At 32.3% G+C, this 12,987-nt stretch overlaps 1 protein-coding gene across 1 annotated transcript; it reads right to left on the bottom strand.

Moving 5' to 3' along the window:
• Positions 1-7,100: 7,100 nt before the first annotated feature.
• LOC133691359 (uncharacterized) lies at positions 7,101-8,610 on the bottom strand. The gene has a single exon (XM_062111831.1). The coding sequence runs from the start codon at positions 8,409-8,411 to the stop codon at positions 7,578-7,580; it is 834 nt and encodes a 277-aa protein (XP_061967815.1). The 5' UTR covers positions 8,412-8,610; the 3' UTR covers positions 7,101-7,577.
• Positions 8,611-12,987: the final 4,377 nt, after the last annotated feature.

Raw genomic sequence — 12,987 nt, 5'->3', positions numbered from 1 at the left:
CTTAAAATTTGCCGCCACGTTTTGCTATTCAGTAAGCAACTTGATGTGCGTAACAGTTGGGAAGCCTGAAGCTCCGGAATCACAGACATGACTAAAATCTAAAACCTTTTCTTAGTTCTGGTTCCATGGCCAATTTGTTGGAGCTATAATGAACTCCTTGTTTTATTTCCTTGTACAGAACGGAACTCCTCAGAGCCTGATTTTAACATACGGCTATATGACCCACACCGCTTCCTGGCAGTTTTTGCTGTGGATGGCCAAGTTGCCAAAGCTACTGTTCCAGTTGCGTTTTTTCGGAGTAACCGATCAAATATTATCATAATTTATTACAATCATTAGATATGTTTTCTTAGCTCGTTTGCCTGTTTGCCATGAAATACTGACTCTGCCCCACAAGCAACTTCAAGAATGAGCGAGCTGAAAAATAAGAAAAGTGTTTTTAGCTCAGAGACAAAAGGTAATAGAGACATCCTGGATGAGAACAAATACCTTTCCACGCTAGTGTACTCATAACATATTGTTGCCTCTTAATTTGTGCACTATCAAATTGTTGCTTGGAAAAGAATAGAGTTTGATGAAATCATAGCATCATGATCTGCTATGGAATTCAGATTTCAGCCAACACTCACTGATCAATGATCATCATAACTCAATGGTAAAAAAGTGTGGTTAGTAGGAGTTTCGGAATCAAAGGTGAATGGCTAAACGAAGTTAAGAAGTCGGCACATATTATACATGTTTGTTTAGTGATCATCGACTAAAAAACTATCATAATAGGATTGGTAACAGCTTGAACTCGAGGAGATTCAAGGCTGCTCACTTCAACCTGGATTTGTTTCACATCTAGAAGAAATTGTGAATCGGATTTAAAAAAAATTCGGGTGTCATCGATATAGTTAGCCTTGACATTTGAGAATCTTTTGTTGGAGCACACAAATGTTGAATGGGTAACTTGGTTATTTGCTGGGGTAAAAATGATGCTGTTGCATTTATGTGTTTGTCTTCATTTATGCTTTCAATTGCATCACCAAAGTTCATTAATTTATTTCTAACTTCTGCTGTGATGTATATGGTCATGTAAAAGAACATCTATTCAGACAAAGCAAGATGCAGTGAAATAGAAAGCTCGCAGAGATAGGAAGCAAACCACGTGTAGGCATCCAAATTATGATGTCAGTTGAGTTTCTGTTCCAACCTCCTCTGGTAACCAACATGAAACTAGAATACGAACTCGTGGAACCACAAACATGAGGGGAGCCGACTCGGCAGGAGACACTAGAAAAGGTCATCCATCCCCTCTTGACATTTTCCTCTCGTCAATTCTGGACACACACAGATCCCCACAGCGATACGAGTGCAAGTCGGACCCCGAGTCATGGTGCTGTTCGTCACTATCCTAGTAAACTATCATTCTCGAATCAACTTTAAAGATGGTGGGTTCAGGGCGGAGCCACTTGAGGACAAAAGAGGACAAATGCCTCTTTATATTATTTTTTTAATATTTTTTGTATTAAGATATTAATATAATAAATATAATAGTTTTGATAAGGATTTAATATAGGGAAAAAAATGAAAAGTTATTATTGATTTATACATATATATCCAACTCATTTACCCAAAAAAAAATTATAAGCAAAGAACTATATTTTCTTTCGAACCTCAGTTTTCTATCTCTTTTTCTTATATAAATTTCTTTTCAAATCCATATAAGCAAGTAATTTCTTTTGCTTTATGTTTTAGATAAATTTCTTTCATCTTTTGTATTTATTTTATTGTTTAATTTTAGTTTTATTCTTTTATAATTAGTTATTAAAAATATTAAGGTTTATGATAATTTAGAGGTTTTGATATGAATGTGTTCAAAATAAATATTTGAATTTACTTATTTAATCAATTAAATATTTCTTTTCTTATTATAAATGAATAAATTAATGTTCATGCAAAACCACTATTCTTGACATCTCTTATACTGACAGAGTAGATTATTGAAATTATTTAACTGCGGTCTCTTAATTCACTATAATCATAGATTAATTATTTAATTAAGGTCTTTTAATTTACAATGTACATATATTGATTGTCATTTTATATCACAAATTTGTTTGTAATTAATGAGATGCTTGGAGTTAGGAGAGGGCATGGGTTTAAATCCCATAAGCTACACTTTTTCTATCTCGGTGTTTTCTCTTATTTAAAACTAGAGTATAATATTAAAACTTGTTTCACATATTTGATTTAGTGAGTTCATATAATTTTTTTATGTGTGCCTAGAAATAATTTCAATGTCTAGAAATGATTAAGTATAAAAGACTCTGTTTGGGAATGCGGTGTAAATCGTGTTTCCTAAAAATTCAAAAAACAAATTTGCTACAAATTAATTTTTTGTATTTTGAATCATTTTGATGCGCTGATCTAAAAAATGATTTCAGAAAAATAAAAAAAAATCATTTTGATACATTTCAGCACGAAAAACACTTTAAAAAGCAACCGCAACCACAGTATTAACATACTTATTATATGCATATAGATATGAATTGAAATGAGTTTTGATGAATTAATGTGTATTTTGCTATGAATTTCATATGAAAAATTTAGAATTATTGTATAACTCAACTGACTTTTATTTAACAGTAAATTATTGTATAGTTGTGTTAATTATTATGTAGATATTAATGATAATAAAAAAAAATCAGCAGGTTCATCAATTAAATTAATATGTCACTAGACAAGTATTTCAAGTATAAATCTCTTGAGAATGAAAATTCATTCAAAACTTCAAGTTATGTAACTCAATCAAGTTCAAAATAAATTTATATTAAAAAATTATATAATATTTATTAGTAATTTACCTCTAATCTAAGAAACTTCCCTCCGTCACTGGAGGGGCTAGCCTTAATTTCTCCCTCTGTTGAGAAGTAGGATTTCTGCTACCAATTAGCAGGAAAGAATATCACGCAAACAGATAGAGTCAAGCAAGTAGTGCTGGTGCATAAGGGGGGTCATGAATGAGGATGACTTCACATTCTTGCATGCTTGCAGGAGTTTTTTATTCTAACGGATGGTTGAATCTCGGCTAATCGAACATGGTACAGTACTGGATCAACGTCGACAACTTCAATTGTGGATGGTATCGAATGGCCATTTTGAAGCCTTACACTTTGTAAGGTCATCGATTTTGCGCAAAATGCAGGCATTATCCCAATCATGGCTGGGAGTGACGGGCTCTGATCAACCACAATTAGCAAACACGTCGAGACAGCCCATGCTATATCACCAATGGTCTCTATGTTGTTCTTGATTTCGAGACTAGGGGCCTTTCGAGATTCATATGCTTCTGAACAGAATAAAGCAAGGAAGCGAGTGACAGATTATCATGATTAATTCAATCCAGTGTTGTCACCTTTGAGTTTGTCTGGAAATCTTTTCTGTAAGGAGTCTTGATTTCGGGTTAAGGTTGATTTCAAAAAAATATTATCTAAGCATAATTTACATTTCAAAGATTTGTGCTCTAATAATCAAGAAGTAATTGCACCAGATAACCGGAGGAAATTGTGCACTCATTTATTTCTCAATGCCAACTACACTCATTAATGTTGGGGATTCCCGGCTCCCCATGATGTTCTGATAGTTGCTCAAAGGAAGGTTAAGCACACTGTGACATAATATTTTACGTGGTTCGGCAAATCGCCTACATCCACGAGAGAGAGTCCATATTATTTAGGATAGAGAAAGAATACAATAAATATATGGAGGAGGATCACTCAACTCCCAGCTCACACACTCTGCTGCATATGGCAGCAGCTCCACTTTCTTTTCACTTCACGTTTTCCCTCACTCTCACATTTTGCTCTCACATAATGCCTCTATTTATAGGCATTTCATGGTACTGCTCCACTTGTTCTTTTGTCAATAATGGTGGCTGTCAAACTTACCAAACTTTGACATTAGACAATGGTTGTTGGCTGCCACCAACAACCCACTATTGCAGCCATCTTCTTTGACAATGATGGCTGCTGCAATTGTCAATGATTGTTGCACATTAATGGCAACCAACCTAACAATTAATATTTTAGGTATTTCTTCAGCTGAAACAAAATAATAATGCATATGCATCTCCCTAGCTCTGATATTTTGTTAAGCTAGTGGGCAATAGCTAGATGCTGTTGAAGTCGCTTGCAATTTGGAATCCAGTCTCCCTTGCTCTTGGAATTTGAAAAATCTTGTTTTCTAGCTGAAGGTCCAATGAACCATAAAAAGTTATTGATCAAAAAGTCTTCGGCTCCTGTGAGAAAGAAAAATAATCTTTTGGAGTAAGACACCAATGTAAATAATCTTAAATGCTGATCAACGTAAGAAGCCTTGAAGGCACATCGCATTCATTACTTAATCATCATGGCTTCGAAATAATCAAGAATTAATGTATCCCTTGGATTGACTGGATACCTACAGGAACTTTCAGTGATATACTACCACACTTGATAAGCAAAAATTATTTTAGAGATCTCAACATCTAACAGTTTGTAGACTGTTTCAGTTTCAGTGCTTCTGTCAGATCACGAAGCAAACAAAATGGAAAGAGACAATTCTACCGCTGACGGCCATTGGGTTTCTGATGGGGCCCAACCCATAACATGCCCCCAACAACTTGTATCTAAACAGGGATAAGGCCTGTTTAGCATCCAATAATTGTCCTAAAGGACAGCCACAGCTCGTCGTCACCCTATGGGCACCCTTGTGGCCCAAATGCACGGACAGCACTGCCATTACCCCGATACAGACTTTATGCTCCAACTAGACTCTTGTCCCGTGCTGTGTCGCGGGGGCGAATCAAAATTATATAATTAATGTTATTATTTTTATTTACATGCAATAGAATATTAAAAATGATAATTAAAAATAATGGTGACTTGTTCAACACAACAAGTAAACAACAAATTGTTTGCCTCGCTCAAATGGTAATTTAGTTTAAAAAATAATTGTCATTTTAATATTATCTAGCCCTAATTTAAATGTGATAACAAAGAACTGTTAAGAAATTAAATCAGAAAAACAAATTTGAGGGAGTTGAAAGAAAAGATGATGATTAACACATAAACTTTACAACATGGATAATGAATATAATCCTAATGAGTTAATTCGACTGGATAATTTGTTTCCGGTTGCATCTTCATTGAGTCTTAATTAATTACAAATCAGTCTTCATTGAGTTTTAATTAATTACAAATCAGATTAAATCTAGATGTGCATAAAAAAAAATTATAAAAGAATTTAAGCTAAAACTTTAAAAATATATCATATTATATTGATTTTAGTCAATTTTACTTAACATATAAAATTTAGAATCCAAGTAAAAAAATAATTCCAATTAGGCATAACTTTTGCAAGGTAAGTGTGAAAAATGATGAAATTGCTTTTTTTTTTAAGTTAAATAAAAAAAGAATAAATGATAATAAAAGATTAAATTGTATTTTTTAAAAATTAAAAATAACAGGAGGGATGCATTAAAAAAAAAACCCTAAATGTTATGTGATTACATGTCAAATCATCAATCCATGCCAAGGACTCAACTAAGTCTAATGGTTTTTTTTATTATTAAATTTGTGTTCCACCAAAATAAAGAATAACAAGAATTGAAAAAAAAAGCCAAGGTGCGCGTGCTAAACACTCCAATGCATTTAGGGTTATTAAAAATAGAGTTCAGGACCAAGCACATGGTATTATATTTTTTAAAAATATTTTTAAAGGGCGAATGACTTTCATTTAAAAATAAAAAATAATCAGGTGACTGAAGCAGATAACATGTCGCCCATAAACACCCTCACAATTCAGTCATCTTTGTAGTGGCTGAAAAAGCAAGACAAAAGTATTTTTGTCCATAAACACCCTCACAATATCTAAAAACCAACCTATCAACCTTAAAAGCTTCACCCAAAAGCATAAAATCAAACATGAGGCCCAAAAGAGATCTAATTCTAATTCTATAAATGGGAGGATTCAAGTGTGTTTATGTCCACTTTAAAACCTATTTTCAATGCTTTTTCCAAATTGATATATATATATATATATATATGTATCAAATGCCAACCCCATCTAACTTGTTTACGCAGAATTAAATTTGAAGTAATTGGTACTAAATCTGCAATTAAATGACACATTAAAAAAGAAAGTTAAAAAACCAAAAAATATATATCATATCAATGCCAACCCCATCCATAAATTTGGGAGGTAGGCCAAAGCTTGAGGGGCATATCTAAGAGCACATAGCAACTTATTTACGCAGAATTAAATGCTTGTGTGGTTCTAAAGTAACTTTCAACTCACTAGTTTTGGCGGTCATTTTCTATTATTTCTTAGGTTGGTTGATTATAACACTGTAACCCTCAGGAGGTAAACAGTTGCTTTCATGAATTCCAGGTCAGATATAGCTTGGTAGACAAACATGCTTTTCAGTCCCTCCAACAACAACAAAAAAGCACCCATTATTATTGCTGCAGCAGCCATAAATGAAACACAAACGCATCTGAGCAAAGGCCAGAACCAACAGGACATGTCGCCGTCGCCGTCGTAACATCGATAGCCCATCCACAATTTGACAATTACAGCTCCATTTGACCTCAAATTCTACAGCTCATTCAAAAAACCATCTCAATTCATCCACAATTACAACTACATTTGACCTTAAATTCTAAATTCTTTAACACAATCTCACATAACAACTCTAATATCGTATCAGCCAACCATGTCAGTTAAAATTTTAAATTATTAAATAATTTTAAAAATATAATTTATATTATGACTTAACATCTCAAGAAATTGTACTCTCCTGCAAACTTATCCACACAGGCAGCCCTAGGAATGGCAGGGGATGAAGGGTAGTTTTGGGCTTTCAATGGCCTCATCTTTTCTTAGGGTAACCCTTAAATCAAAGAAACTAAGGACGCCTAAAACCCAAATTAGTGGGACTAGAAAAGCGATAAATCAACGAAAAGAACAATTAGAAGACATTATTACTTGGAAGGATTCCCAGCCCAAGGAATCAAAAGAAAACATAGAAAGCCACGCCCATTACATGATGACATCCAAGAAAAGGGAGCACCGAATAAAATAATGCAAATTTCATATTTCATGGATTTCCCTATATATACAATATAGTATAATCTCCGTTCTCCACTAAGTAGCTAAAAAACTCATTTTCTTGGCCTACCCCAAGTAACTATCCTCACCTAATCACGATGCTTAGTTCCTAAGCAAAAAGATTAATCCGTCCAAATCAAAAAGATTATGAACACTTTTTCCGGGAAAACAATCGAACAATTCCTTGCCGAGAAAATGACTTGGTGCCGGCAAGTTTACATACTTTCCAGCTAAAAATATCACTAATCAATGATAACGAAAAAAAGCGAGCTACTTAAAAAATAGTTTCCATCGAGAGGGGACATCATACCGATATATTCTACCCATAAAAAATTAAACATATTTATCTCCAAACTTTTTTTTAAAAAAAAAAAAAGAAGAGAAAGAAAGAAATTATAATTATAATAATTTCTTTTCTTCTTCTTCTTCTTTTTCTTGGGAACTTACACATTTGGACTCCAAAGATTCCATAATCGCGAATTTAGTAACCCTAGCACATCCGGTAATACCTTCCTTGCCAAACCCTTGTGGTGGCTACACACCGCGACCCCATGAGCCGCCGCTGCAGTCTCCGCTACCACCACCTCCTCAGGCACTTCATCATAAAGCTTGACACACTCTTCCATTTCCTCCCTCTCAGCCACTTTCTCAGGGGATAAGCCATTATCCGGACAACCAACATTGACATTAACAACATCAGCGACAGAACAAGAAGATGAAGACTCATGGGATGTAGTATTACTGGTCTCCAGAACCGGTAACATTTCGGGTTGACCCGGAACATCAAGAACCGATTTTTCACCGACCCGACGACCCGCCTTGTCTCTTCTTTTACCTCTTGTATGTTTCCTTGACATTTCATCACTGGTCAAGTGTTCTTCAAAGGCTTCAATAACTTGATGAATGAGTTCACGGTTAGGAGAAGAGTCCCACCTGAACCAGTAGCTTATATAGCAGTCAAAGCAATCACAATCAAAGATTGGAGCTACATGATTACTTCTCTGGCTATTATTGTTGTTTTGTGGTTTCTTGGAGGATTTTTTCTTGGAATCTTGAAGAGATGGAGATGGGTTATTCGTGGTGGTGGTTTTTAAGGACCTAGTAATCATATAAGCAAGAACTTCACGGTCTTCAAGTGAAAGAACAGAAGCTAGAGCAAGAATGGCAGCAGGTAAAAGCTTTAACACAGAAAGAACATCTCTATCTCCATTATCACCAACAGACGAAGAAGAAGATGATGGAGAAGGGTAAACTTTACCTTTGTTCTTTATCTTCATTTTTCTTTTCTTGGTCTCTTTTGGAATTTGGTTTGATTTTTTTCTCTCTTTCTAGGTGGAGTGACTGGTGGGCATAGGTGAAAGTTTTTTTTTTCTGGTGATATTTGGTGAGGAGAGAGAGAGAGTAGGGTTTGTGTTTTGACTTGAAAACCAAGGAAGAGAAAGGTACTGCGTCAGGGATTATTTGTAGAGGAGGAGATTTATTTTTCCAGGTTATTTATGCTATCCTGCTCTCTTGGTACAGTACATTTTAATTAAACGCTCCATTGTAGGCGCGTGTTTTCCAAGCTGTCAAATTGCATCAAAGGGGAGGTTTATGGAAGGAGTTAAATCCAAAATATTATTTATGCTATCCTTTTACTAGTAATTATCTCGATTGATATTCTATCTGTTAATTTTGGGTCCCTCCGTCGAGACAATCCCCAGTGAACATTAATATGGAACCAGGATAGAAAAAAAAATAAAAAAATTAATTAAATTGAGAAAATAAAAAAAATAATTACAAAAACGAATTATGAAAAAAACCAATTAAACCGATTAAAATTTTAAAAAAATTGACCGGTTTGGTTTCGGTTTTATAAGTATGAAACCTCACCAAACCCAAATCGGAAAAAAACCGAGTCAAACAGGAAAAAACCCGAGCCAAACCGGTTTAAACCAGTTTTTGTCCAAAAAATAAACCGAACCAAATCGAAATCAGTTGGTTTGAACCAGTTTCTGTTTTTTTTTAAATTAATTTAATTTTTTTTTTATAAAAACCAAATCGAATTGAAAATGATCATCCTATATATAACATGTGCACAATAATAAGATGTGAATCGAATTGAAAATGATCATCCTATATATAACATGTGCACAATAATAAGATGTGATTAACGATAAATATTTAATTTTTAATTTTTTTATATTTGTTTTATCTATTTAATAAGATGTGTTTTTGGAGTGGCAATCATTTTCCACTCAATTAATGCAATGACACATTTAGATTGTTTTATGGTACTTTTATTTTTGTGGTGATATTATACTTTTTAAAAAATTAATTTTTTTATATCAATATCAAGAATGAATTAAAAAAAAAAAAAAAGACATCTTCAAAGTAGTATCGTGTATTCTTCATCTTCGCTTGTCTCTTTTAACTTAACAACGAGTAAAAAGCGGGCTGTATATTCACGGGGGAGGAAAAGGCAATTCTATCCCTGGGGGGAGCAATGATTTGGCACCGCCACTATTTATTAGAGATGATGGACCGCACACTGTCTTATGATGCGAGTGGCGGAAGCAATTTGGCCATCACCTCATAGCCACGGATCACAAGCTTTTTTATGACAGAGCTGGCATTGCTGGTACGGCTTTTGATGTTTTTAATTTTCGTTCTGAGGGTTAATATAGTCTTTTTGTATCTCCTTGGGCTGGAATTTCGGCAAGGACAACCGACCAAGAGCATAAAAAACGGCATAAAAATTTAATTGGGTGTTTGATATCACTGTAGTTTTTACGGTTATTAAAAAATAAAATAAAAACAGGTTGAAGGTATTATTTGTTAACTACGAAGTTGATAGTAAAAATAAATGGATTCTAGAAAAAAAAAAGTTATAAATTATAATTTTTTATAATTATATTTTTAAAAAAATCAGTAAAATCCATGTAAAATTATGATATATATTACTTAATGAAACACTTTTAAAATAATGATAGAAACAACACTCAATTTTAACTACACTGTTACACAGATACTTAAAGATGCATTAGTTATTTATTTGTGAGTCAGTTTCTTGAGATTTATGTAATGATTTAATTTTTTTAAAAAAAAATATTTTTTGTTATACAAATTATTTTTCTATTATAAATTTTTTATTTCACTAAAACATTTTTTTGTTAGTAGCATGTTTTTGAATAAAAAAATTTAAGTCAATTAAATTAACTTTTATTTAAAAGTTACAGACAAATGGAATGTTATTTAAATATAATAAATTTATTTATTATAATGAATTTTAATCATAATTTAAAAAACTTAAATAGCAATATAAAAAAATACAAAGTGTTGTTTCAAAGTGTTTGTTTCTCTTATCATTTTAGGTTCGAGTTATGTGATTGCTAATATAATGGTCATTGGAGATTTATATAGTTATTAATTTTAAAATCTGTAAAATTAATTAAGATATTTATAAACTAATCTAGATATCCGTTAAAAAAAATAAAAAACAATAAAAGTGCGTTATATATAGTAGTAGGTAATGTAAAGGGTATATTAGTGGTTGTTTAAACCTTGAGCAAAATTATTTCTCCATTTTCTGGTCCTTGTTTTTGACATAGGGAAGGCTAGTTTTTCGTAGTTTTTCGTAATATAATGTTTCAAAATTGTTTTAGCTTTTCCTAGTTTTTCGTTGAAAAGCAAAACCAACCCCTCGATTACTGTTAATTCTGCAGTGTAGGCTGAAATTCTCAGTCGCTGCTTCGTAAACTGTACTTTCGTTAAAAAAAACAGTGAATTTAAAAAAAAAAAATGATGTTGTGTTGAAATATGTTTAATGAATTGTTATAGTTTGATCTGGTGGGGTTTTAAAAATATGATATCTATTAAATATTTTAAAAGACAACGCAACATTAATTAAATTTTAAATATAGACATTGTCTCCAAGAATCCTTTGATATTTTTATTATTTTTTTATATTGAAAATCTTGATGGTTAAATATTTGCACCACTAAACTTAAAAACTTTAAAGAGAGTTTAACTCTTCATAATACCATAAAAAAGAACGTGCTTATTTAGGCAGGAGTAGGTGTTTAATTTAGGCTCCGTTTGTTTGCAGGAAAGTTGTTTCCTTTTGGAAAATGAATTCCAGAGAAAGTAAATTCCTGGAAAGTGAATTCTGAAAAAGTGAATTTCGATATTTGGTAGTGTTATGGAAAATGAACTGGAAAACACTTTTCAGTGTTTGGTTATGTTATGGAAAAGAAACTGGAAAATAATTTATTAATTAATTAATTTTTTTTTCAAGTTTATCTAATATATATAAAATATTTAATATAAATATTTAATCACTTACAATAAAAGAATGAAATCTAAAAAGTATAATGATGAATTTTTTTTATTATAATATATATTCATACATAGCTTATTTTATAAAATATAACTAAATATATCATATCATATTATATAGAAATAAGCTTGTGAAATATTTTTTAAGTAAAACCTATTACTATATTTTTTTCAATTTTAAAAGCTTAAAATAAGTTTTTTTTTCATATGAAGAAAGCCAAATTAGTTTATGGTGAGAGTTATATATTTGGGGTATTTTTTTTTTGGTATGAAGTTTTTTTAAAAAAGATAAATAGATTCAAAAAATATTTTGATGGGTTTTTTGGATAAATATTTTTTTTTACGAGTAAAGGCAATTATCCCTTTAATATCCCTTTAATATATATCGAATAAGCATCAATAAATAAATATAAATATCTAACATCAAACAAAATCATGCATAAATATTAAGTTTCGATGTCATATACATACATATTAGTTCAAATTACAAACATAAATATGCTAGACCGAATTAAACAAGTAAACATACTTGTCAAATAACAAACATAGTCTGAACTCAAATTTTAAACAGAGTCAAACCATCTTAGCAAGCAGGCCTGTAGTAGTGTTGGTTCACAAAATTCTGAACCCAAATTTTCCTCAAATTAGCATTTTTTGCCATAAATGCTTTTGCCAACATTTCATTTTGGACCAAATGATCAAATGCCTCCCCAAGAGTGATCTCATCAAAGCCTTCAATTTTCATGACTTCCGCATACAATGCATTAACATCAAGTTGATTTTTGCTGAGGCTTTGAATTGCAAGTGCTACATCTCCAATCTGTTTAGACAACTTTTCAACACCATCATCTTCATACATGCGATTTCTCTTCCTATGTTGCCTCTTTTGTGTACTAGAGGAAGATGTCTCTTTTCCCTTAGAAGTTTCTTCATATTCCCCTTCATTTTCAATTGAAATTGATTGCTCTTCAGTGTTCTCTTCCAAGTTGACATCAGCATATGATTTGGCATAATTTCCGGTTGCCATATCTTTTCCAACAACAATTGTCATTGCCTCGTACATGTCAAGTTTTTTATTGAGATACTTGTCATGATTGGGATGTGTCTGTTCATAAAGTTTAGAATATGAAATTTTTTAGTTCCTTGTATAACATTTTGGAAACAAAAGTAAATATAAAAATTACGAAGAGTATAATATTTATCATACCTTCACTTCTTCATCATAAACATCTTTCGAAACTGTAATCATCCTCAAACAATCATCCCAACCAAAGCCACTTTTATTTTTAAGTTTGGTTATTATTCCCCATTCTTTTTTCACAGTTTTGAGATGATTGTCAACATGTTTAGGCTCGCATTGAACGTTGAACTTTTGACTAATTTCGGTAGCCACCTTAACAAAAGATTCTGCTCTAAAGGTGGAAGAAGGTTTGTTTCCTTTAAGTGCCTCCTCAGCTAATATCTCAAGTAGCATGTGAGGCATAGGCTTAGATCATGTAAAGTGCTTGCCCTTGCATTTTTCATTCTATGTGGTAC

This window comes from Populus nigra, chromosome 1, assembly GCF_951802175.1.
Source record: "Populus nigra chromosome 1, ddPopNigr1.1, whole genome shotgun sequence".
NCBI lineage: Eukaryota > Viridiplantae > Streptophyta > Magnoliopsida > Malpighiales > Salicaceae > Populus > Populus nigra.
Note: the sequence above shows the minus strand (reverse complement) of the source record. Positions and strands in the feature narration are given on the sequence as shown.

Excerpts from the sequence above, each read along its gene's own strand:
- LOC133691359 (XM_062111831.1), bottom strand. The coding sequence starts at position 8,411 with ATGAAGATAAAGAACAAAGGTAAAGTTTACCCTTCTCCATCATCTTCT.